The sequence below is a fragment of the Aythya fuligula genome, chromosome Z (genome assembly GCF_009819795.1).
Source record: "Aythya fuligula isolate bAytFul2 chromosome Z, bAytFul2.pri, whole genome shotgun sequence".
NCBI lineage: Eukaryota > Metazoa > Chordata > Aves > Anseriformes > Anatidae > Aythya > Aythya fuligula.
Genome location: NC_045593.1, coordinates 54,336,915 through 54,363,677, shown reverse-complemented (window position 1 = coordinate 54,363,677; position 26,763 = coordinate 54,336,915). Strand labels below are relative to the sequence as shown.

At 40.3% G+C, this 26,763-nt stretch overlaps 2 protein-coding genes across 5 annotated transcripts in view; one reads left to right on the top strand and one right to left on the bottom strand.

Annotated features, from left to right (window-relative positions):
• HOOK3 (hook microtubule tethering protein 3) overlaps positions 1 to 16,842 on the top strand; it is an 87,077-nt gene extending 70,235 nt beyond the window's left edge. For 3 of the 4 annotated variants that reach the window (XM_032206724.1, XM_032206722.1, XM_032206721.1), the window contains 5 exons: positions 920 to 1,020; positions 3,824 to 3,928; positions 4,040 to 4,111; positions 5,638 to 5,774; positions 14,318 to 16,842. In XM_032206724.1, coding sequence (XP_032062615.1) covers positions 920 to 1,020; positions 3,824 to 3,928; positions 4,040 to 4,111; positions 5,638 to 5,774; positions 14,318 to 14,333 — 431 coding nt within the window. In that variant the 3' untranslated portion in view covers positions 14,334 to 16,842. Of the gene's footprint in view, positions 1 to 919; positions 1,021 to 3,823; positions 3,929 to 4,039; positions 4,112 to 5,637; positions 10,003 to 14,317 lie in introns of those variants that run through there. The other variant, XM_032206723.1, reaches the window with a different exon arrangement.
• Positions 16,843 to 21,209: 4,367 nt separating this feature from the next.
• Positions 21,210 to 26,763, bottom strand: part of LOC116501004 (E3 ubiquitin-protein ligase KCMF1) — a 46,884-nt gene continuing 41,330 nt past the window's right edge. Inside the window, exons 5-7 of the mRNA XM_032206360.1 lie at positions 26,538 to 26,712; positions 23,407 to 23,689; positions 21,210 to 21,918 (exon numbers count right to left, since the gene is read on the bottom strand). Of these exons, the coding sequence (XP_032062251.1) occupies positions 21,657 to 21,918; positions 23,407 to 23,689; positions 26,538 to 26,712 (720 nt within the window). The 3' untranslated portion in view covers positions 21,210 to 21,656. The remainder of the gene's footprint in view (positions 21,919 to 23,406; positions 23,690 to 26,537; positions 26,713 to 26,763) is intronic.

Sequence of the window (26,763 nt, the reverse complement as noted above, 5' to 3'; positions counted from 1 at the left end):
TTGCAAGAATCAGAGAACATTCTGAAAAAATGATTCTTACATTCTTAGAGACGAGCTGCTATTGATTCCCTCACTGATCAGTGAAGACTTTTGGCAGGACTTTGTTGCATTGAGCAATGATCAAGATGACTTGATCCTGTTTACTTAGTGTTTTTGAAGAGCTTAGATAGAGAAGTGTAGGATAAACATGAAAGAACATTTTAAAACGAAGTTGCAAAATAAATGGACTGTGGGTTGCCAACTATGCAACCTTGTGTGAGAACTAAACACCACTGTTCCGTGTTTTTATCCAGAATGATGGAATTGAACTTCTTTGAAGATGTATAGTTTGTGCTTTAAGTGATAGTGGTTCAGCATGTTTTTGTATTGACACGGGAAAAGCCTGTGTGAAACTGTCCTGCTGATGGGCATTGCTGCTTGAGAAAATGTGGAAAAAAATGAAATTGACTATATTCAAGTTACAATTCTGATAAATTATGTTCAGTGTTAAAAATTGAGCAGGTCTAAGTAAGAATCATATACCTCTTATGAATCATTCCTCTAACACAGAATAAGTAAATTCATTTTTATCTGAGTTGCAATTTGAATGTAATTTGAAATTTGTGATTAAGAATTTATTTAATAATTAATTAGTTTTCTGAGTCTGTTCCATAACGGCAATGATTTATGATTCCTTTTTTCTTTATTTTTTCATAATTTTAAAAACAAAATTTGTGCATGAAAGACAATCTCTTGATATCATGAGTACATTTTTTATGTTTCGGAGCTCTTGAGTAATTAAAACTATGGTATCTGCTGTATCACATTCCTTATGTGATAAGAAGTGCAGTATGTTCTACCTGTGCCTTAAGTGTCTGTTTAAACACACAAAAATAAACATAATTGTTATTTCCCAATGTGTGCACCTCCTGACATAAAGCACTCAAAATTGAAGAGTTACAAGAAGCCTTACGGAAAAAAGAGGAGGAAATGAAGCAAATGGAAGAGCGTTACAAAAAGTATTTGGAAAAGGCCAAAAGCGTAAGTATGTGTGTTCCATGTTAATTATCACAGAATCAACGAATGGTTTGAGTTGGAAGAGACCATAAAGATCACCTTGTTCCAACCCCCCTGCAGGGACACCTCCCACCAGACCAGGTTGCTCAAAGCCCCATCCAGCCTGGCCTTGATCACCTCCAGGGATGGGGCATCCACAGCTTCTCTGGGCAACCTGTGCCAATGCCTCACCACCCTCTGAGGGAAGAATTTCTTCTTAACATTTAATCCAAATCTTCCATTTTTTTGTTTAAAGCCATTTCCCCTTGTCCTACTACTACACCCCCTGACAAAGAGTCCCTCCCCAGCTTTCCTGTAGGCCCCCTTTAGGCACAGGAAGGCTGCTGTGAGGTCTGCCTGGAGCCTTCTCTTCTCCAGGCTGAACAACCCCAGCTCCCTCAGCCTGACTTCATAGGAGAGGTGCTCCAGCCCTCTGATCATCCATACTAGGATTGGTAATGGAGAAATTACCGGAACATCTGTGCTGTGCAGTTTCAGAATCAGAGAACCACTTATGTAAAACAATTCAAGGGAGGGAAGCTCGATACGCAGAAGTACTCCTTAATTGGCATTTGTGCTGGGGCTTCTGGGGACTTCCAGCACATCTTTCCTCTTTGTACACGCAAATGTGGCTTAGTCCCACCAAGTACAGGCACAATTGGACCAACAAACTCTGCTTTTATCAGCTTTTCTTCTTTTGGTTGAAGAATAAGAGGCAGAGAGGGGAGAGGAAGTTTGGGGTTCTCTGCTTCTCAGGTGGCTGAATCTATTTGTGTGTGCTTCCAGATGGTGTAGGCTTCTCACAGTGCTCAGTCAGTAATGTCTCCCTTACCTGGAGCAGATAATTTTGATGCACCTTTTTGTCAATACAGCTTTTAGCTGCTTCAGATTTCACTGAATTCTTATTGCTCACATAAATTGGTCATCTTTTTTTTTTTTTTTTTTAATGGAGCTTCTGACAAGTTCACTCAGTCGTAGTCTTTAGAGTTTACAGTCAGAGGTAATTACACATGTGGCAGAGTCATTCGCACCAATTTAAATTGTGTTTTGCTTTCTTTGTTCATCTTTTGCCCTGGTTTATTTTTGTTCATGTCTTGGTTTAGCCAGCTGGTTTAGAAACCATTTTAATGTGAACTCTTTTTACAGATGCTTTTTCTACATAAAGTAATATGAACTACTTACACAAGCTGTTAGATTCTCCTATTGACGTTTAGTATGGCTTTTTACCTTTACTATTGAATGTATGCTTTGGGCTAGAAGGTGGCTAATATTTAAATATGGTAATGAGGATGTGGATATACTACCAGCTTTAAAATGGCAACATTGTGGTCTCAACCACGGACCCACGTCTTCTATACTTTCTATATTTTGAGTTTCTTGAAAGTATACTAGTGTTTTCATTCATCTGTTTCATCTATTCATGGTAACATCAAGATCTTTTTGCTATGTCTGGATTGAGTTAAATGGAAATCCGTAATAGGGTTCCTAATCTGTCAGAACGCTAGGCTTCCTTCCTTTATTTCTATGTAGTTTTCTCAGTGACTACTTCTAAGATGTTTCAAAGGCCTTCTGTAAAACTAAATGAATCTTTTTTTCTTTTTTTCTGTTTTCTCTTTTACATCTTATATTCTTAGAGTATTCTGGTGAAAGACAGAATCCTGATTTCCCCCTTCAATAAGATTTGTTTCTATGATCTGTGTTACTTTATAGGGTGCTTTGTATAACAGTAGCATTAATTATTTTTCTTAGGTTAGCTTTTTGTGATCTCATCAACTTTGACTTCTTTTTGGTGAAGACGCTTACAATCATTATAGCCCTCCACTATAGAAATTATGTTTAAGTCTAGTGTATGTTTTATTAGAAACTTAATATACTTTTGAGTCTTCTTCCATGAATACAATACTATTCTGTAAAAATGACTTAGTAACATTTAAAGCATTTATATATCATTCTGAAGTGGTTAGGAAGACAAATCAGAGGTCTCTTCCTATATATCCCCAGCATGTTAAAAACTTGTCTGCCCTTTTCTATTATGGAGAGCTTAGGTATCTAAGCATTTTGCTGGATTTGTTCTTAGTTGAGCTCTGTGGTTAATAGCACTCAAATGCTGCCTGTGGTGGATGCCACACATGAACACAACTTGGTGTCTGTTCATCGTATTAGTAACATAGTGATCGTGCATGTGCCACAGGATGCTTTTTCGCATAAGTTTTCTAGAAATAGCAGCACCTGATACCTCAATGGTACCCCATGGCACCAGGTGTAATCTTTCCAAATTGAAGGGGAGGAAGTAACAGGGAACATGTAAGTAAACCTGAGCTTTTTGAGTCTTGTAAAAAGTCTTTGAGAAAATGTTTCCACCACTGTGGCCCCAAGGTAGTGTAACCAGAGGAAGGACCTGCATATGTGAGTCTGGTGTAGTGAATTTCTTCAGTTCTGCTTTTCAAAACTACTATTAGTAGTATTAGTAGTATTATTAGAAGTATTATTTTTCATGGTCACATGGAAGAGAACCCTGTTCAGATTCTCCAACATACCGTGACTGATGTTCAGAGGCAGAGCCTCTGTCATGCTGTTTAGCAAGATTGTGTCACGGGAGTCAGCCTCTTAAGACTGCACATCCCTCTGCTGCACATCTTGGAATGTCTTTTCTTACCATTGATATGTTTTAAGTCACTATTTTGTTTTTGTAATCAGCCTTGCATGGTTATAATTCTTTGATTATTTTTTTTTCACTTAAATTGTTTTTGCAGTGTTTAATTTAAAACAATCTGTTTTTCTCTTACAGGTCATCCGCACCTTAGATCCTAAGCAAAACCAGGGTGCAGCTCCTGAGATTCAGGCTCTGAAAAATCAGTTGCAGGAACGGGATAGAATGTTTCATTCATTGGAGGTAGTAATCTTCACGTTTCCTGGTAGATGTGTATTATTCTTGTGTTTTTTTTAGGTGTAGACTAATACTTACTGTACTTTGTTTTTAAATGTATGCTTTTTTTTTTTATAGAAAGAATATGAAAAAACAAAAAGTCAAAGAGAAATGGAGGAGAAATTTATTGTTAGTGCCTGGTATAATATGGTAAGAAAATCCCAAACTTTCAAACAAAAAAAAAAAAAAAAAAAAAAAACAAAGAAGGGATTAATATTAGTTATTTCTGGGTTGTTCATGGAATTTTTCATTTATTTACATTATTTTTTTTGTTTGAAAATCATTTTCCAACACATAAGACACAGAAACAAATGCTTTTTAATCATTTTAAGTTATCGTTATATAAGACTATATTCCTTTGTTAACCTTGGGGTAAGTGAGAACACTTCTGTTATTTTTCAAATTTTAAGACCGGAATTGGCATTTTATAGAGGGAAGGAAACTTCAGATTGCTGTCTTGAAATCTTCCTTAATTGAAATATCTTCAATTAAGCTGACTTACAGTGCTCAGATGTACTTTCTTTGATTCTGCAGCCTTCTCATTGTTTCAAACGAAGGGGCTTAAAGAAAGCTTACTGCTGCAGTAAGCACTCTGAGAAGCAACCTCTTTAACCTAGGTATAGGTTTAGCCCCAAGTGAAGGGTGAACACAGGAGTGTGACCCTCCCATAAAATATTCAGAGTATAAAAAAGCAGCCACACAGCTTTTGCTGGGCATGTGTGCAAGGAGATTTTTCACCTTCAGCAAATATGTTCAAGACTTCTCTTTGGTAGAGTGTGGCTGCATTGAATCTGCTGTCCTGACAGAAGGAATCCATGACCCATGTAACATTCATGGTTCATTCTCCTTCACCATTGAGTTCAAATTCCTCCTCACTGTCTTTTCTGGGCAGAGTTTTCTTCCTGATGTTCTGTGTTCTTGTTATGTCCATGAATATTAAGGCAAAAATAGTACTTGGAGAGTGTTTGAATCCTTTAAATACTGAAAACATTTTCAAGTGACTCGTGCCCTTGAACAATTCTGTTGCATTAGTACCACTTATGAACAGAAGACAGGGCTGAACCAAGAGCTATGGTTCAATAGCTCATCATGAAATACATCTTGATAGCTTTCTGTATGTCTTTCTGTAATTAGCCTCTGCTTTTGTACACAACTATACAACCCATCACAGCTTTTTTTTTTTTTATTTCTTCAAACTTTCATTTCCTCCTTGCATTCATTCCTGCTGAAAACATATTTCCTCTCAAGGTGTGATCCTGCCATATGAGCTAGAGCAGAGATGGAAAGAATTTGTGTTCAGAAGAGAAGTACTCTTCTGGCTCAGCATGCTAAAGGGGTCTGGGGTGACAAGGGGAGGAGGCAATTTTGAAAAGGTTTGTCCAGTCACTGTGTTTATGTGGAGAAGCATTTTGTCAGATGTGGGAAACTGGGGGACATGCTGCTCAACAATGTATTCCAAACTGGACAGTGACTGGGGAGGGTGGGGGGTGGAAGAGAACATGGTAAAAGATCTGGAAGGATGTCTGCCTTAGCCTTGAAAAGGTGATGCTTTGTGTTTGAAATTCAAAACAACCTAGTAAGTGTGGGTGAAGAAGAGGAAATAAAATGTAAATGAATGAAGTTGTTGAATGCTACATGTTCTATTTTTTTTCTAAGAAGTTTCTCTTTGTCCATAGGGAATGACTCTGCATAAAAAAGCAGCAGAAGACAGACTAGCTAGCACAGGCTCAGGACAGTCCTTCCTGGCTAGACAAAGGCAAGCCACGAGCACAAGGAGATCTTACCCTGGTCATGTCCAGCCAGCAACTGCAAGGTAGAGAAGCCTTGCTCTTAGAAAGAAAATTGCCCTATGATCAAGGCCACTTCTGTTGCAAGTGACAGCGTTCAACAAAAAGCAACCAGCATCCTTTCTCTTTCTCCCTTGTTACCATCATTATTTTACAGTTCAGGAAAGGGTTTTATTATGGTTTCCTTGTTGTTTTGTAATGCCCTTTGTTTATGGTTTTTGAAGCCCATCTGTCCCTTTTTCTCTCTCTTCCTTTTTCTGAATGTGCCAAAGTTTTGAAAACATCTAGAGGAGTGTTATACAATAATGGAATCTTTTAAACTCGTATGAAGCCTGGTCCCTTACAAAAAGCCTCATATGGGCTGTGTAACAATGTGAATCTCCTGTCACAGTTGATACATTTGTGCCTATAAGGGTTGTGATGCTTTACAAGACTGCATTTGTTAAAAGGAATTAGGCTTTTTATTTTTGTGCTATCCAGTTGCTTCAAAAAAAAGCTGAAAACTCATCACAAAAATTCAAAATTAATATATGTTATTGTAAATTATATTTGCAGCTAAAACACTTATCAGTAACAAGAAATAACAAAAAAAAATCTCCTTTGTATAAAGTTTGCTCTTACTCTTGGCATTTAGTAGGGAAGCAGGATGATTTTTAAGGCTTTTGTTGGTCTGCTGGTTTTACGTGTTGCTGACAGAACGGAATATTTTTAAATGATTTGTCCCACTCTTCTAGATCAAGTGTGTGGTTAACATATAGTATAAAAAGATTGAGGAATATTTGAAATGCTTTAATACGCTACTGCATCGTCCGTTTAAAAAAAAAAAAAAAAAAGCATTTGTATTAATTTTTTTATAATTATGGACTAACAAGTAGATAATGGATCAAGGCCTAAATTACTGTTGATGTTAATATGCTTCAGTTGTCATCCTCTACTAAGCAACTTGCTTTTAATATATTGATTCAGGGTATATTTGTATCAGTTGCCTTACTAATGGTACCAGTGCCTTCAGGTGAGCATGTTGCTGACTTTGTTGAAAACTGGCTGTAATTTGTTGTACTACCTTCCTAGCATGTATCTAGTTGATCATATGTCACTCTCTATAGCGCCTTCATGTTGATCAGTGGGGTGGCAGATGTTCCCTAGTATTAATTTAGGCCCTGGTCCTACAAAATTCTGCTTTTCCCCTGAGCGATTCTATGTTCTGGCTATCATTTTCGTCAAAGAATTGATGGACACAGAGGACCTGAGTATAGGTTGAAGTCTTCAATCTATTTTGTGGTGATTCTGTTTTAAACATTTTTCATTTTGAAACTGTTTGGCCCCCTAAATGCATGTTCAGTCTGGTTCCTACATTTATTCTTTTACCTTATTTAGATGCCCTTCCCAGTGAAGATGTTTCTTCATAAATACCTTCATAGAAAAGGCCTATTAGCATTTAATAAGCATCTGAAGACCTATATTAATTCACAACTTCAGTGGATTGAACAAAGGATAGTTAAAATGAGTACACCGAGATTAAAGGGTAAGGAATAGGTGGATGGTGCTCGTAGGTATTCCTTTATCCTCAAATACATCATCTGTTTTAATCTAGGCTAAGAATACTTTCAATATGTGTCTGAAAAATGTAGTGTTTTTTTTTTTCCAGTAATACAAAAACATATGAAGTTCATTAACTTCAAGTTAACTTCAGAATTTCATAAGTTTGTCTTTTATTTGGAAGAAAAATGATTTTTCTAAAAATTCTTCTCGTTAATTCATGATGTGAGAAGTCTGGGCTATACTTGCAAGATAAAACTGAGACAGCAGAAGTATCTCTTTGTGTGGAGGAAAGTTAATAATGGCAGTTAGGCAACAAAGACAGTTTAGGACAATTTCTGTAGTTCAGCCAGCTGATCCTCGTTTTGCTGTCTCTTACTGAGATACCAAATGCTAACAGATCAAAGAAGTCATATATTAGGTAGCAAGATGACCACAGTTTCTGTGAGAAATCTTTTACTGACCTTTTTGTGCAATCCATTCTAGTCCTTTGAAGAACTCTTTACTGCATGTCGTGTGTGAACAGGAGCAAATAAGCGAATTTGATGTTCTTGCTCGAGAGTAGAATGTTTTATGTCACCCAGAGAAAGAATGTAAGAACACTGAAAGCTCCATTTTTTATTCTAATCACACTGCCTTTGTCTGTTATCAAACTGCCAAAGCCTACTTGTGAAAGAAAGGAACACCAGGACCTTAAAGGGGGAGGGGGGTGTCTCTCGTAAATTTATTTAATAATTTAATTTACTGTTGCTATTAGTTGCATATCTAAAATCACTTGAATATAATCTGCACACTAGAATAAAACTACTTGCTTTAATTATTGTAACATTTATTTTACTATTTTATTTCCAAAGTTCTGATGACAGACAAATGCTCCTGATGGTTGGGAGATGTGCAAACGCTGATTAGAAGCTTTGTCTTTAAGTTTTCTCTCATGGCTTCTCTTCCCTCCCCTCTTTCTGGTTGTTGATTTTTGTTTTCTGTTCTGTAGGTTCTCCTCTTTCTGTTTGGACTTTCCGTTTTCCCATAAGATAAGACATTGAGGCATGTATTCAACAGAAGCTCAGAGCTTGTGTTGAAGACAAAAATCTAAAAATGTATTGCAGTCTTATACCTATGCATCTAAAGAGCATCTCCCTCTATCCAGTTCCAATAAGTCTTTTTTTGACTTCTAATGGTAGTCAACGAAATTTAATTCTGCGTTTTTTAGCATTTTCCTTTGATTATCTGTTGCATACAGCAATTATTAATTGTGTAGCGTGGATGGCTCTGAAGAAATCCTTGTTTTGTAGTTTTGGAAGCAGCGTGCTATTAAAAAACAAGGACTGAGAGTGTGACATGAGGTAATAAGCACCTGTGCGGAGCTAGCCAGCTGTGAATGCTGTCTATTCTTTGTATCTCAGTAAAAGAATATAGCAAAAAAGCCCCGTAAAACAGAATTCTCTTAGTACAATACGTACTTCAAAGAAACTTCTAGGAAGACTTTTTTGGAGGCAACAAAGACTATTGACATCAAAACTGTAGTGACAATGTTAAATTATAGGCTGTCTCGATACACTACAGAAAAAAAAAAGCCTGCAGACTGGTCTTAAAGGAAAAAAAAAAAAAAAAAAAAAAGCTCTTCAGGGCAGTGATAAACAACTAAAAAGTTCATGAGATTGCATTCCTAAGTGCTGTGCTGAGGATATTCCCAGAACAGTCCTTCTGGGAGATGTAAATTAAATGCCAACAACACGCAGCAGTTAAATGCACACACATGTTCGTTGTTTAGAGCTGAAGCCTAGTTTCTGGTCTTACAGAATGTGTGTGCAGTCCAGTTTAAGTATTTCTATGTTAAGTTGTTAGCATGTGTGATCAGATGTTGCAGAAAAGAGTATTCGTGTTCCCCAATTTCCTTAAAGCAACACTTAACCATTTGGATCCTAACATCCATTTTCCAAGTGTTCTGATCTAATTTAAGGGCTGTGTGTCCCATCCACAGTGCAGAGGAAAACAAACTGTAGCACACAGCTGTATATATTGTAAAATGAAGCACATACACATTGTCTACGAGGTGTTTTTCATCATCTCTTTGGAAATGACCAAATGGTAATCCTGTGCTGTTCTGATGATGTCCCTTGAGGTGGCAGCATTAACTCTGCAAGTTCTTTGTGGCCTTCTGTTCACGTAGACAGCACTGTCGGTTTTATATTCAATGTGTATGAAAGAATTAATATTGACAAATCCTATTGCTGCTTTATGATCATCTTGATAGTAAGTGGTATGTGCAAGCTGTCAAGAAAATTTAAGGGGATTTGTAGATTTTAAAGCCCTTGGTATTTTGACTTATGCACATAGCTTTTGCTTTTTCAGTTCTCTAGTGCGTGAGGCTGTCCACGGCTTCCTGGATGAGCTGTAGTGGGTTTGATTATCTTGATATGTTGACATTTTCTGTAGATATGATAATTGGAAAATATTTTAACTTCAGAGCTTGTTTTTCCTCTAGTTAGCAATTGCAGGAAGACCATCTTGAATGTGGCTAGTTTTTCTTTCTCTTACAAAACAAAACAGTTCCTGAATTTTATTCATTTTATAGATTTCCCTCCCCCCCAGGACAGTTTGACATTTTGCAAGGATTGATGAGGGAGCTATTTTTGCACTCAAAGTCAGAGATGTAATACTGACTTCTTGTGTTTTTTGCACGTGTTTTAGGTAGAATGTGGACTCTTTTTTTTTTTTTTTTTTTTTTTGCAGTAATACTATGTTGATAAGCTTTGACATCTCCAAACCAAGTTTAGCAAATTTTGGAGGCGTTTTCTCACCAGTATTGTGCAAATAAATAGCTAGAAGAGGTTTCCTTGACAAGAAATACTTTCCAGTGATGTTTTTTCCACTTGAAAAAAAGTAGTTGTGCTTCAGGTGTCACCTGCAGAATAGTTTGAAAGCTGGATTATGACTGAAATGTGATCTCATGAGGTGATATGCTTAGAAGGAAACCTCATCAGAAGCCCTTCCTTAGAACAGCTGTGTTAGCTGACGCTGGCAGTGTGATACATGTAGTGTTCTGTTAAAACGAGAAGGTAAATCATAAACGTAAGAGATTAAACGTAAAAATTGGGTGAGCATGGAATCTGATGAATGAGCTCTTGAGCCACACACGCTGCACACAGCCCAGGCAGTCCAGCTCTATTCTGCACTGGCAAGGCTTCCCTGCTTTGTGCCTTTCATTAGGAGAAAGAAGTGGAGTCGTACATTATTGGATATGCTGGTACAGGAGCCAGGAGTGGCAAGGAGTGAGTCTCACTTGTGCTCAGAGCATCTTCACGAACCAGATACTGTTTCTGGGGTCAGGCAAAGGCAGATGTCAAATTGTTTGTCGAATCCTAGCCACATCTCAAGTTAGTCACTTCCAAGGAATCCAGAAAACTTCCTGGCATCACTGCTTTGCTCCTGTGATGTTCCTTCCCTCTGGAAGAGCAGAAAAGGACCAGAAGCCTGTCAGTACTTCTGCAGAATATAATAAAAAATAAGGTTTGATTTCTTCAGTTCGAAGGTGGAGGAGACAGATAAATTCAACCATTAAGTACAAAAATCTGAAGAGCAGTGTGTCTTTCACAGTTCTGCCTTTTGGTGGTAGTTTAAAAGCAGTGAAATGAAATCTGAGCCTTTGGAGATCTTTGTTTTTCTAATTAATTTTGAATTGCAGTTGATGAAGCATTGGAGACTTTTCCAATGTCAGTAAAACAGAAACTGTCACTATCAGCATCCTCAGACTTCTTTAATCTTCTATAGCAAATCCCTGGAGATTTTGTCTCTGCTGACAGTCTCACTGCAGTATTTGGAGATGCTGAGGATTTCTCTAGTCCTGGTCTCCGTTTTTGCATTTTATTTTATTTTAGTGGATTCACTGAAATACTGGGATACAAAGGTCATTTTTTAAGTACATCATCAGCTTATTTTATTGATACATAGACCAGCTAATGAATGTAGATCAAAAATGAATGAATGTAGATAGAGAAGTCCTAGAAAACTTGACAAATCATACAGTCCCACAGGACATTGTACCAACACTTGGCACTGTCGCCAAGGCGGCTTCCTAAACAAATCATTCTGGTATCATAAAATACTTGTAATATTGTAAGACAGTTGCAATAAAACCATTAGGTTATTTTTCTATTATCATTATTTGAATAAAACATTCCTTATGCAGTACAGATTTTATAAAGTAGAGACTTTTAGTTCTCAGCCACCGAAAGTTGGTAACCAGGAGAATAAACCTGTTTCTTGGGGGTGTCAGTGGTTTTGAGGGGTTTTTAAGTTCATATTTAGCAATATCAGTAAAATCTTGAAACAGTAATAAAGGGGACATTCTAAGGCCACAATTCTTAGAATTTATAATCCACTTTGTATTCGGTGATTGTAAGAACTACAAAAACTTGAAGTGGTGTTAACACAGTTCCAAAAAGATGGGTTAATGGGTTCTTTGAGGCCTAAAATCTAAAGGAAATGCTATGGGAAAAAAAAAGAATAGATGCAGGAAAGAAAAACTTTAGCAGTAGAAGCCATTAAGTGATTTTAGAAATATTTGGGAAGAGTGTAGTGTTAGACTTGAAAGTAAGGACAGTACTAAGTAAGTACTGCCCATGCTTTCAGGTAAGTGCTGTCCTTAATTGCAAGTAAAGATGCATTGCCCTGATGACTTCGGTGATTCTGTTACAAAATACTAGTTATAGACAGCAGATAGCTACAGAAAGCCTCCTCTCTCTTAGGACTGAACATACACTGAATACAAAAGTAGTTCCTTAGTAAGAACATGGGGTTGGGTTGGGTTGTTTGGCTGTTTTTGTTTTTTGTTTGTTTGTTTGTTTGTTTGTTTGCATCAGGTTTGGCTTGTGTGAGCACTGTTCTGAAGTCAGTGTGTTGGTAGGTGGCTCCAGAGCAGGCCAGGTGAGTGAGAAGGAGAGGTTCCCATCCCTCTTGAGGCTGTGATGTGCAGGAGTTGTCTGTCATGTCTGCGTGTGGAAAAAACACAGGATGACAGAGAGAGGTTAAGGAGGTTTTAAGTCACTAATTAACCACTTACAATGAAGTGGAGCTAATGAGATCTGGTGCTGAATATTGAAGGGAAATGTCTCACCAATAAATAATCCCCCAGGCTAACAGCAAGCCATCAGTTACATATAGCTGAAGTATTTTGTACTGGTAAGACAAGGGAAAGTCACTCCTCTATAGGCAAGTCCTATGCTGAATAAACTGTCCCATTCTGAAGGTGTCACAGGAATAGTGACAGGTCATGCTGAGTGAATTTACGCTCACGTTTCTGTCATCTTCCGGAGTGCTGCTGCAACAGGTAGCTTCTGAAAGTATTGATTCATTTTGAGAAGTTCCTCAAGAGAAAGAAATTAACAGACAGTTATTCTAGAGCAAGGTAAGAATTTCAGGTTTGAAGAGGGCACTCTCAGATGAACCAAGCTATCTGTACATCCTCAAAAGAGAAGAGAATACGCTGTCCAGAATTTACAGGTCCTCTTTAAAAGTACTAATGTCCCAGGGAGAAACCTGCAATGTCATTTCTGTTTATGTGCATCAGGTCACTCGGAGCATTACAAAACAGTAAGTCTGAACTGTGTAATAGCCAGGTGAGATTAAAGGAGTAGCCTGTATTCATTTATGCATAATAGAATAGATAAATCCTTATATAGCTTGAACTTTTATTTTTTGACTAACTGCAGTAATCTTCATATAATTAATCCTGAGCTCTGTAACTTTCTGCATCCAGGCAGTGCAAAGCAAGTGTAACAGCGCATCTCAGACAGACAGTAGTTACTCCACATACACTCCCAAGGTCTACTTTGAATGTGTTCTTTTTAAGCATTTTCTGGGTTTATTCCATTTGATTTATGTGTGTATCTTCCTCTTTTTCAACTGTTAGCTGATCAGCATTCTGAGCAGGACAAAAGAGGGACATACAAGCTGCAGGACTTGCAGCAGAAAGACCTTTTATCACTCTAAGACCTTGAGTTTAGTTATGAATATTTTTCCTTCTGTATGTAACCTGGGTTTTTCCTGTCACAGGAACTGTCCTTAGAACTGTGCTTGACTAGTGCAATATTAGGGAGTCAGAAATGGGGAGAGAAACGGTTTGCACAGTGTGATTTCAGCGGGGTGAAGCTAGTGAGGGACAAGTGAAAGTGAGAATGAGCAGTTAGTGCTCTGCCGTGCTGTGCAAGGGTGTTTGTGCTGCTTGGGGAACCTGAAAGCACCGTAGCTGTGTTAGTAAAGCATTCCACCTGTCAGTCCACTGGCCACAAGGGAGAGTGTATCAGCCTATACAGCTGTCCTCCAGACTTAGGTTCACTTCTGCAGTGTTGTGGTGTGGTCTTAGGGCTCCTACTTGGTGTGTTTTAACAAGAATACGTGTAATTTCCTTGTGATTAAAACCTTCATGCAATGAATGAGTAGCGCTTCCCAGCGTAATACAGCAGTGATGTCGTTTTGGTGTCCCGCACAGAATGATCTTTGATGAAATATAAATGCTTGAAGTTTATTTGCGGTGCTCAGAGCTTGAAGTCCCAGGCAGAGTCATTTTGACCCTGATGATTGTCTTCTAGTTTATAACCATGCACAGTATTGGACAGGCACCTTTCACTTTGTATTGAGCTTGATTTTTATTTTTTTTTCCACTAGTCGTACTCACAGACAGCAGGAATGCCAGAGATTTTCATAGCTGTGTAAACTTAGTTTCCATAGCTATGTTAGCAGAGAATGGTGCCCTGCAGAACGTCACTCAGAAGTGTTTAAATTTGTCTGAACTGTGTCTAAATTTTGATATTTGTTCGAGGCTGTTTTGTTGCTGTTCCCAATTCTTGGCCTATAATCCTCCTGTTAATTCGAAGCGCTGCTCTGGCAAAGATGTTTTCCCTGTGAATTTGCACAATTCGAAGTAGAGACGGCCTTACTGAACTGCTTTGAAAATACTTGTTCTGTTCTCTGTTTTTTAAATGGTGATGTGATCTGCTTTTTAACTTTCTCTTTATTCTTTTATTTGCAGTGATGTGGTTGCATGACCTGCAGCATTGTTATAACAGGGACTGTTCAGTGCATGACTTGCTTTTCTGTCCAGACTGCATAACCAAAACTTAACCAGTTCTACACTTAAGACTCATGGGCATCTGATTTCAAAGGGAGATCTACTTGCAGAGAAGCCTATCATCTTGGGAACTGGCTTTCCCATTTCCCGCTTCCATTTACTATTTATCTTCACAAAAAGTCTCCTATGAGGCTAAAAGAGAGGAAATCCAGTATTCAGAGCTCTACAGGAGGCGTTCTGCAAACTGACAGAGCACTGTCAGCTCTCCATTTTACTTCTGTCTGTCCACTCCATTTAATTCTGATTAACAGCATTAACACACAGACCTCCTGCAACATTTTCATATACTGAACTATAAAAACCTAGTCTTAATGAGTTCCTAAAAATGCCTTTTGGTTACTGTTAAAATTTTAAAGCACCTGCACCCTTAAAGGATATACTTTGAATTTTAAATAATTAAAAGTAAAGCCAAGGAGGTGTTTTACCAGGAGAAATGACTAATGAATTGCTGCTTGGCCAGCCCATCTTCCTTAGAAAACCAGGCAAGGTTCGTCAGATAATCTCCGAGACAGGCAAACTACTGTGCAGTCCTTTGCTCGCAGACACTGCCTGCTTCCTTACTATGTATATATGCAGTAGTTTGTGGCTGTTGTATTTTTCTCTCTACGTTTTAGCTGTGTTGTCTGTTTCTTTCAGAAACGTTTTTTTTTTTTTCCAATCTGTGTACAATTGTTAAACAATCTGAGGGAAGAACGTGAATGGAGATAAGTATGAAAGCTGTCGACACTTCCAGTATTATGCAGATTGTCCTTGCCAGTTTATAATTTGGGTTGTTTATATTTTACCTGTACTATTTCTTTTCTCATTATTGCAGTCTTAGCTATTTCATTTCCAATTGCACTAGCTTGGCTGTTTCTTTGTATTATGAAGTTTAGCTATGAAATTTGCAATATTTAGACAGTATAACTCGAAATGCTTTTGCCTATATTAATTTAAAGAGCTGCTTATTTAATATTCTTAAAAAAAAAAAATCTGCACATTTGTACTACTGTATCTTTGTTTTGTATTGGACATCCAGTACTGGCAAGATCCAGAAGGCAAGGGGGTACTGTAGTGGTCTAAGTGAAGACGTTTGTTGTACGGGGGCTGGCAGGGGAGAGGTGGGGAGGAGGCTGCCCAGCCACAGGCCGTGCCGCAGAAACCCAACAGGGCCTGGAAGCAGAGCACACCCTGAGCCCTGCGGTTTAAGCCCAGTTCTAGGGAAAACCCTGCTCTCGCTCGCCTGGATCCTAACCCCTCGGGGTGCACGGTGCCCTCGGTGCCCCTGCCGCAGTGCCTGGTGCCAAACCGAGTTGCTTGGAGAAAGGCAGAGCGAGGCCCACCGCTGCCTGCAGCGGGCGGGTGTCCCCGCACAGGGGAGGCAGGATCCCGGGGCTGGGCTGCCCGTGCTGGTGGTGCTGCTCTGCCTGACAGTGCCTGGAGGGTGAGGACTTCTCCTCCTGGCCCGGCAGTGCCTGTGGCAGCGCAGCCCAGGGTGGGCTGCAGGAGGCTCCGTGCTGCTGCCGGGCCCAGTCCAGCATCGCCGAGAGGTCTGTGTCTTCCCAGGTGCCAGCCATCGATCCCTTTGTTCTGTGTCAGGGCAAGCTTTATTAGACAAACCCCTTCCTTTGCGTTGTGTGTCCCAGGCATAGTTCGTCTCCCATTTGCTAGTGCCGCTTCTGCCGGGAGCGCGCCCTTCTCCAGGCCACGCTGGGAGCGGGACCGCCCAGCCCAGGGCCGCGGTTCCGCGCGGGGTGTGAGGGGATAGCTGCTTTTGTCACACCTGCCTGCAAGGGTGCCCCGAGCCGAAGCTTTGCTGTACCTCATTTATCCCAGTGGTCTGTGCAGTTTAGGAAACTATGTATCGGTTGTTCTTGAGCCTAAGACATTTATATGTAACTGTGTTTAGCTTGACGAAACTTGAGTTCACTAATGCAACAGAGAACCTGCAGGTAGCTTCCAGCAAACGGGCTGGCTACTTCGACTCGGTAGCGTAGCGCCTCTGCCAAGAGGTGACGGTGGGCTGCCGATGCAGAGGTGATCTCCAGCATGTCTCTGATATACTAATTTCATTTATGCTGCATAGAAAACTCTCTTACTTTCTTAATAGCAGCTTGTTTGACAGTCCAAAATTAAGTGTTGACCAATTATCAAAGTAACTGTTTGTGAAGTTGACAGTGATATATTTTCTGTAAGAGAATGGGTTCCTAGAGTGTCAAAACATTAATTTCCCATTTCGGTTCATCTATGAAATGTGTAACTACCAGATTGTCATGGTAGCAGTATTAATATACATATCTGTATATAGACAAAAAATACCCGGTGATGACCATTAGAATCAAAAGGTTTAATATTTTTTCCCAGTCAAATACACTAATGCTTCCAAGGTTACAGAAGAGTGTACAGTTGTTAAACAAGTTGTAAATAAAGGCTTATATAAAACGCAAGTGCTTGCTTTGCCTTTCTTTGGTGCTTGGTTTTAAACTGAAGCCAATGAAGCCAAGGCACAGTTGGCATTGCAGCTTCTGGGCTGTGTACGTGTGAACACGTTCAGTGTCAGCTGGTCTGCCCCATGCTCAGACACACCACAGGCATCGCGCCTCATTTCCCAAGGGCTTTGTGCAGTAGAACGAAGGGAAGGGGGACAGCACCAGCAATTCAGCGGAAAATGTGAACCTCCTGAATTGTCTTGGAAGGCATCCACTGCAGCTGGCCAGCCCATCACTGCAAGAATTACCTCCCTGCTGTGCCTCCGGAAAGACCAAGGCTGCTGAAGTAACACGACTTGGTCTCACTGGTGGAAGTGTAGCTGTAGAGGTAGCTGTATGGGTATGGAGAGGAACGAACCAGCCCTTCTGCAGTGCTGAACAGCATTGCTGTTTGGGGTGGGGAGGCAGAGGGAAGGAGCAGACAGGCACAGTTAGCATGGGTAAATTTTGTTGGTTGTGAAAGAGCAGGCAGCAACCAGCGAGAGATACTGAACCTGCAAGTATTGAATGTGATGCTGGGGGAAAGGGGATGTGCAAAGGTCCTGCAGCAGCCTTTCAGGGCTGCTTTGTACAAAGAGTTTTGTACAAGGAGGGAGTGCAGTAAGAAGAGGGCAGCATCCCTTGTCTGCATCCTCTGAGGTGCAGCCCCCCTGGGGTGGTAATGAGTTGTCCTTGCACTGCAGGCACTGAGAATACACCCCTGGACAAGGGGAGGGGGCACAGATGGGAAGGGGAGGAAAGGAGCAGAAGAAACCAGGTGAGTATTCAGGGATCACCTCCTCCAGGAGCACTGCATTGTACACAGTGAATAGGAAGTCGGGCAAAAATGCCAGGCCTGCAGGGTTGCCCAAAGGGAGGGAAGTGGGGCCTGTCCCACGGGAGGAGCATCTATAAAGCCAAGACCAGCCCGATGGATGAGGGAGGAGTAATGGATGTTGTCTTCCTGGGCTTGTGTAAGGCTTTTGACATTGCTCCCCTTGTGAGCTCCTCAAAGACAAGCTGAAGCATGGGCTGGATGAGCACTGGAGTGGATTGAAAACTGCCTGAATGACTGGAGCCAGAGAGGGGACCATCCCCAGGCACCAGGACACACTGGGGCTGCCCAGCTGGGAAGCAGCTCTGTGGAAAGGCCCTGGGGGTCCCAGTGGAAACCGAGTTGAAGAGGAGCCAGCAACATGTCCTAGCTGCAGAGATTGCTAATGGTGTCTTGGGCTGCATTAGGCCAAGTATTGCCTGCAGGTGGGAGGTGATCCTCCCTTCCTCCTCAGCACACCTGGAGTGCGGTGTCCGGCTGTGGGCTCCCCCATACAGGAGGGTCATGGACATAACAGAGAAAAAGCGCCCATTGCTCTCAGTCCCACCCCCGTCCCTCCCATTCCCCCCAGTTCCTACTACCACCTCTCCTGCCTCTGGCTGTTGTGCTCCCTGATATCCCCTTGTTTCCCCTGTTGCCCACCTTTCCCCCCCACCCCCCGCCCTGTGACCCACCCTTCTCCCCACCTTCCCCCTTCCTTCACTGCCTCTGCAACTTTGATTCCCTGGGACCCTGCCTGGCCTGCGGCACCCCCAGGAGGGCACTGGTCCTGTTCTCCCGCCCCGGACACATCCTTAGAGGCCAAGAGCCTGAATTGACCTCAGAACAGCAGCGTGTCCCATTGAGCTGGCCAGCAGGGCACATCAAGATGTTAAACTCAAGGGTGCAAAGGTAAAGGAGAGGAAGAGCAAGTGATGGATCTGGAGGAGGCACCCATGGATCCACTGCTTCCAGTTCAGATCTTCTGAGGGCCAGGAGGCAGCAGAGCATCTCTGCCTGCCACAATTTCTGGGTGGTGGCAGGGAATTACCTTATGTTCTTCCCAAACAGGCAAACAACTCAAACCCGTACACACAAACATCTGAACGCCCAGTTTCTGGACCACACGAGTGCCCACAAGTTACCTGAGCCCACACCTCCATGCCTACCATAAAGGCCTTACAAACCACACCTGTGGTAAAGGAGGGTGGAATTAAAACAAAATGAACCTCCCACCCCCAAAACAGCAGCCCACACAAACACCCCCACACCCCAAACATCCCAGACCACCAGTAAACAATGACAAGAGGTGGATGGAAGCTAAAATGCACTTTCGCTCTGTTTGCCACATTGAACTCACAGTATTTTGTGAGCACAGAGCACTCAGGCTCACTTTTATGAAATGGTAGATCCCCCCACTTCTACTCCCCTGGGGGAAAAAAATATCCAATGCTTCTGGGAAGTTTCTGAATACTCTTTTCACTGTAGCATGCATTTTCAGGATTTTTTGGAAAAGTGTTTACGAAACACCCAAGAATACAATTCTGTGAAAGCCCCCTCAAAGGAAAAATGCTGCCCTGCAAATACAAACTGGTAGACTACTAGAATAAACACTTACCTAGTAGTCATTTTATATTATTTCTAAAACAAAAAAAAAAAAACGAACAAACAAAAAAAAAAAAAACCACCCCTAAGAGGCCTGACTGGTACATGCAAGTCAGCACATACTCAAGTCTAAACGCAGATAGCATCGGTTTACATCCTTCTCACAGTAAGCAGAGTGTGGGAATGATGTGATGCAAATGTCCTCGAGCCCAGCCACAGACCCCAAGTCGCAACATGCACAGAGAAGAGCCAGTTCACCTACCTGCAAAGAGGCTTGGATTCCTTACTTCAGCCCCTGCCAGTGCGCACAAGTCATCAAACACATTTACATCACTCACCCAGGATTTTCACATGAACTGACTTTCTATACAGCTGGAATTAAGGACAGCTACAGAAAGCTCTGGAACAAAACTGTCTGTGTAAATACATCAACAACAAAGAAAATCAACTGAACAACAGTCTTGAAAATGCTTTATTGAACCGTGTGTCTTATTGTAATGTGCAGAAGATGTGTTTGAAAAGACTACAACTTGAAAAACTTTTGAAAATCCTCAACAATCAATAAAATAAAAAAAAGTCCCTACTCGGGGTAACTCTAAGGATAACCAGAGGCCTCATGTAAATTTTCCCTTAGAACATTTTCTGTTGCAGAGACTGAAAGAAAACAAAGCTAGTACTGCTCTATGTGGAAACAATCAGGATTTGAGGATTTTATTATTATATATAAAAAAAAAAAAAGGATGGAACTTTAAACCTCAGTCTATAGGGTTGCTTCTTTTGCTGCTGTTATTTTGGATTAGCATATACGTCACAGTTCTGCTGAGAACACCACCTGGTGTTCAAGTCTGTAAATTTACTCTACAATGCTAGCAATGCTGCAGAGATGGAAGGATACAGAGAAAGAGAGAGGGGGTGAGGTGAGAAAGATCTGGAAAGACACCATTATGTTATAAGCCTAGTTTAATTATTATTATTATTATTATTTTTAAATCAGAAGCTGTGTGCACTTTTGTTTTTATAATCTAACTTTACATTCAAAAAAAAAAACAAAACAAAACAAAAAAAAACAACCACAGAACAAAAAAGGAAAGAAAGCCAAAACCAAACACACCTCTTCTGTCCTTGTCCTTGGGCTATTATGAACACATATGCACAAGAACAGTGCACTTTTTTTTTTTTTTTTTTTACACCACTAGGGCTAGCAATATAGGCATGTAGGTGTCACAATTCAACTAAAAGACTTTTAGAACTTTTTTTATACCAGCAAAAATAACCAAAAAAGAACAATAAATAGAAGGTGCTAAAGTTAGCATTAAGAATTCAGTTGTAATATAATGACAATCTGGGGATCCAAATCCTCAAGCTCTCCTGATACTAACATGTCTCTGCAAACTATTAAGCAAATACATAAATAACTCAAAATATGATTGAGGCTGTGAAAGGCTTTTTAAACTAAGACAACATGATCCAGGTTAACTTTTTTTTTTTTTAAACACAGCAAATATATGAATCATCTACACCTGAATAAAACATGTTTAACAATTAAAAAAAAATTAACAACCACAAAAAAGAAAAACTTTAAACAAAAGTGAACATCATTTGATTTCAGGGCACACAAAAGCCCCTTGCAGTAGCTTCCAGCAGTGGTCTTATTGTTGTGTCTCCTACAGATGCATAAAATGAAGTTCAACTCCACATTGACGTGATGAATAACAGGGCAACATAATGATCACATATAGCAAAATGCCACACCCCGGTCACGACAATATAAACCCACTGCAGTTTCCATCGTGTGCAGGAACAGCACATACAGGTGTCATTCTGTCACATATTATTCAAAAGCTACTTTGTGGCCACAAACTGCACTAACCTTTTCGTTATGTAACCTTTGAATAATGGGAAAGCTTTGGGTTTTATAGTTCTGCTCCTTGTATTTAAATTTTTAAATGACAAGGTCACTAAAACTCATGCACGCTGCAAAAAACATCATGCAGTAGTTAAGGTAAACCATCCAAGCAGTTTTTATTCATTAATATTCATAAATACACACAGCAGCTTCATTAGAGATTTTTCTTTTTTTTTTTTTTCTCTTCAGTTTGAATGTGGAGTATTAGGAGAGCCTTTTGCATGTCAAGGTACAGGGCACAGAGCTTTTTGCTCTGCACTGCAACCTACATTTACCTGCTAGAAGTAAAAATTAGTTAAGTGGAAATGATTATCATATATATCTTTTCTCTCTTTCTTTTGAATGTACACAATGTAACAAGAGTGACAGACCTGAAATTACAATCACCAAAACAAACCCAAGATAGTTGTTGTCCACTTTCATTGGCAAATACAGCACAGAGGACATTGTCTGCAAAGTGGGATGTCATCAAAGAGGAGGTGGAGGAGGCTCGTTTCCTTTATTACTCTCTTTTAAATTTAGGTTTTCTAAAGCAACATCTAGAGGCATAATATCTACACAGCCCATAGCACCAAAATCGGCAATTTCCCCCCGCTCATCCTCGTCTGAGGAGGAACTTTCTTCCTGCATCAAAGTGGACAGTAGAAGCTCTTGAACAAACAGGCTGCAGTCTGCCCGTTCTCTTTCCATTGACTGACGCTCTGCTTCTGACATCTTCGGATCGTTCAACCTGTACAGCAGCAGGGAAACAGAAGGGACAGGCAGTCGGTGAAAGCGCATTTCGCTGGTGACACTTCTGGCGCACGCTGGAAGGCACACAAAGACCCCTGCCTCGGGACACTCCTGCCTGCTTTTACTGCACACATAATGCCTACAAATCACCAAGGCACGATAAAGCATTTTCTACCACTTCTCTTAGTTGACAGCACATGCCCTGGTAGAAAAGGGAACTGCTCACTCGCACTCTGGAAATAACTCGGGGACATTTGCATGTACTTTGATTAAGTTTCTCAAATAATAATGAGCTGCTGATTGAAAGACATCACACAGTATTATTTTGGACTTCGATAAAAATCAGCAAGGCATGACAACTGAAATCCAGGTTTCTTTGCACAGGAAATGCAAAGAAATATTAATCATCTTTTAATACCGATTAATTTCCTGTTAAACAATACTATCTTCTGACTTCCTCTCTCTCTCCCTCTCTCCCCATTATGGCTTTACTCTACATGCTTGAATCACTGGAAATGCTCCTTTCACTGGACATAGTTAGAAAAACAATCACTATCTAGTTATGTAATGCTTTTGTTCCTCCTGAAGTTGAGATGCAGCAATTAATGTTTACCCATTGCTCAGGACAGAAGGTTTGAAAAGATGCTACCAAGTACAAACAAAAGCACGGTATGTTAACTACAGACTCAGTGAGGGATCTGGCAGAAGTCTCTTGCCTGGAGTCACAAGTAGCTCATAAAGCCAAAACTCAAAAGTATTTTCCTTTTGAGATTTGCAGAAAGCCATCTTCAAGCCTAATCCTTTAAGACATTTGTAGTTGGGGGAAAAAAAAAAACAACACCTCAGTGCACTTGTGAGATTGTCTCTCTGTTTTGCAAGCACTAGACCACCACAGAATACTTCCAAAAGCAGAGTAAGTCCCTACAGGCCACCTATGAACTTCTACTCTTGGATATTATATTTCTGTCAAAAATGTGGTCAAGCAAGTAAGTTTTTGATGAACATTTTATACCTTTAAATACAAACACCTAATTGTAGATAAAAACAAATGGAAATGGAAAATTCATAAGCACCATATTTCTTGTGATTGCAACATACAAAGAGATGTGACATTTAATGCTCCTCTGGTATTTTGAGTATTTGTGGTAGTCTACAACCACACTTTTAAGTACATTTGACAAAGCAGATGATTCAGTGGACAAAAATCTTTCTTTCAAGGGTGGCACATGAATTCAGAGAGGGAAGCAGTCTCCTTTCAGGGTTCAGTTCATTGCGACCACTGTTGAGATCTAATCGTGCAGGATATGTTGATGATAATTCTGCTAATTCTGGGATAAATTTGATGACACTTAAAGACTCTGCTTTACTAGGGCATGTGTCTAATTCCAAACACATAACAGTTTAATTGAACTTTGTCTCTGGAAGGACCAAGGAAAACTGAAGTGGTAAGAGGTAAGTATTGTAGAAAACACACAGAACAAGTTACCTTGTAAGAAGAAACTGGGAATTCTGGATAGTCTGCTGACTGTTTTCTGTGTTAGATGTGTTGGTGGTTGTTGTAGGTTGTGTAATAGTGGTGTTGACATTGATCGTGTTGGTACGCCTAGTTGCATTGCGTGCAGTCTCCAGTTGTTGTCTCGCTGCCTGTGCATGTTGTCGTTCCAACTGCAGTTGCATCTGCAGCTGCTGTAACTGAGAAGCGGAAGGGCCAGAGGAATTGAGCTGTCCTCCTGCAGAACGCCTCACGCCTGACAACTGAGATAAAAGCTCTGCCAGAGAAGAGAAAGATAATTACAATGAAATACGTTACGTGACTACGACACAATAGAAGGAATACACCCTGAATTCCAGTGCATCCATTATTTTTTTTCAATCAACAAAAATACAATATAAATAATGTTGGAGAGCCCATGAAATTTTTTTTCAAAAAATTCCCAACACTCAGTATCTCAAAGGGTAAGGAAGATCAAGATATGCAGATTTATTTCTAATAAAAAAGTCAAAAGTTTAAAGCCTGCTAAATAACAAAAGAGCCCATCTATAGAGAACACCCAGTGAAGGACAGTATCCTCTGGAGCAGTTCTCTGAAACTTCAAGACAAAATACCGAATGATTAGGAAAATACTTCATTTTGGCTTTGGTTAGTGATTTTATTTTTGTCTCAACAAACATGCCCCCAAAACACAGGTTTCGCCATCCTAGTATCATAGAAAGAAGCTGTATTGTGTAAGAGAAATACGTGCTGTCATTTCAAACATTCAATAACATGAATTTAGCTATAGAAACTTGTTCAAGAATTGCCTCACAAAAATGTTGACAAGCATGTTTGCTGTTGAAGTTTTTACTTCTGCAATCTTCTAGAAATTAAGAAGTCCATCCTTAAGTCCTCCCTTCTGAATGATGCAACGCTTATAGCAAATTTTGTCTGAAGATTATTTTTTGAATCAAATACTAGCAGTAAATTACTGTTTGATGCATTACTGCAGAATCTCTTGTACACCCCGAAGTTGTGTACTCCTTAGCTGTAGTTAGTGCAAGGGCAGAGGAAGTAGGGTGTGATACCCTGGCATGGAGAAGAGGGCAAAGTTATCATAGGTCAGGATAATTTTCCTTCCATCGCACTAATAAAATACAACCCTTTTAAATAAGTCTAATAAAGCAAAATGAAATTCTTTTCTGTGTCAGGAATTCAGAATGGTCAAGTGTTTTTTTTTTTTGGTTTGTTTTACCAGCACTGATAATCCCAACACTAACTTCTAATTCCATTTTAATTACTAGAAAAGGCCAGAGAGAAAAATATAGGAATGTAACAGATACTACAAACTCCATCATTCTTAAAACAGAAAACTTTGAGACATCTTTCCTATTCATTGTTTTACTAAAAGGGAAGAAAAATCAAACTGTCAGACAAGATTTGGATTCATTTATCCTCACTGTAAATTAAGCCTAAGTTAAGGCTTATTGAATAGCTGAACAGTACTTTGAAGCAGATGTGAGCTTGAGATAGAGGCTTGATATGAGGAGGAGACCCAGGCAAACAGCACTGAACTGTAAGTGCTTTTGCAAAAATGGCTTACATAAAAAAAAAACACAAACCAAAACAAAAAAATGAAGTTGCGAAGAGTGCTGTTTTATCCAGTATTTAACTCCCATAAGAGGGAAGGCCTTCTGAGGCTGAAAAAAAGCCTCAGCAGCTTGAAAACCTCCAGTGCTGGGGGATTCCACCATGTACTTGGGAATGTTTTTCCAGGGATTGACTGTTCTCACTATAACAGATTTCTTCCCTGTATCAGGACAGGACCTCTCCTGCTGCAGCCTGTTCCCGTTGCCCCTTGCTCTTTCCATGTGACTCCTTGTGAAGAGAGAGCCTTCACCCCCTCTGAAGCCACCCTTTAAGTACTGGAACACTGTGATGATGTCTGCGCTTAGCCTCCACTTCTCCAGGGAGAAAAAAAAAAACAAACTTCTGCAGTCTGGGAGCCCCTGCTTGGGACAGGACATGGCCTAAGGAAAAACCATTGATCACCACCCTTTGAGTGTGACCTCATTTAAGCTATTTTCTTCTTTTACTGGGTTACGCTAAATCAGCTGGGGAAAAAGTGTTAAAGCAGGGCACAGAGGGTCAGCAGAGCACTAGAGCCAGCAGAAGGAAGGAAAGGGGACTCATTTAAGGAAGGCAGCTTCCCTTTCAAGGGCAATGGTTAATTAAGCTGGCTGGCTACCTCTGTGGAATTAATAACCCAGAAGAAGGAAGTTCCAGTTTAAGCATTTATGCCTACTCAGCATCTGAAACAAAGGTGGATTACGGCAGGAAGTTCTCATGTTTCCCTAACACACTGGCATGGTCAAAAAACACTGCATAAAAACGTATTTCTGACCAGGAAAAAGTTACATTTTAGAATTGTCTTCATTCCTTCTCTTCTTCCTTGTAAAGACGTTATTTTCAAATCAAAGCTAACCATACACTAAACAAATTGTTCTGGAAATCCTAGAAACATCTTCACATTTTTCTCGTTTTAAAAATGAGACAACCTTCCTTCATTCACAGGTTTTCTAAACTTGACCAAAATATGCTACAAATGCTTGCGTGCACCAGCACATTTATGTAAGAACTTACAAGTACACCTAAAAAAACCCCTCCAATATTAGCAAGTCTGCCATTCACACAGCCCGAACACAAGCTGAACGTATTTTCAATGTCTGTTAATAACACTCATGTTAATCTCATTTCATTGTCATCAGCTCTGGAGTGTACGGTTTGTGCTAAATCAAACTGAGATGCTAAGTCTCCCCCATAAATACTCATAACAAATTAAAATGAGAGGTACTGAAGTAGGCGATGAAAGCAGGACGCAATGGCTCGTAAAAATAAGCAGCACCTGTGAATAACAGGCTTTAGGAACCAGCCTTGCACTCTCTGGGATGAAAGGTACAGGCTACAGGGGCAGTGGTTTCAGCTTCAGGGACCCAGGCACAGGCCCTGGGATAACCCAGCGCAGCACAGCTTTCATCAACAAGCAGCCACCAGTCAAAAGCAGTGCAGCCACGGTCACCTTGAACTTTTCTGCATCTCTATAAGGAGGACACGGGGGTGAAATCAGTGGTTACAGCTCTTACCAGCTATAGGATCCATGGCTTCTCTATTGCTTGGAGAATATGAACTCTGAGAAGATGAAAGCCCACCAGTGGAACTGCTAGTAAAGTGCATGTTTGATCTACGCGCACGGGGTCCTCCCAAACCCCGGCCTGGGTGAAACATTCGACGTACATGCCGAACACCACTGGATTCATCGTAAGAAGCGAGTTAAGGAAACAGAGCTGTTTTGTATCGACTACTAAACAA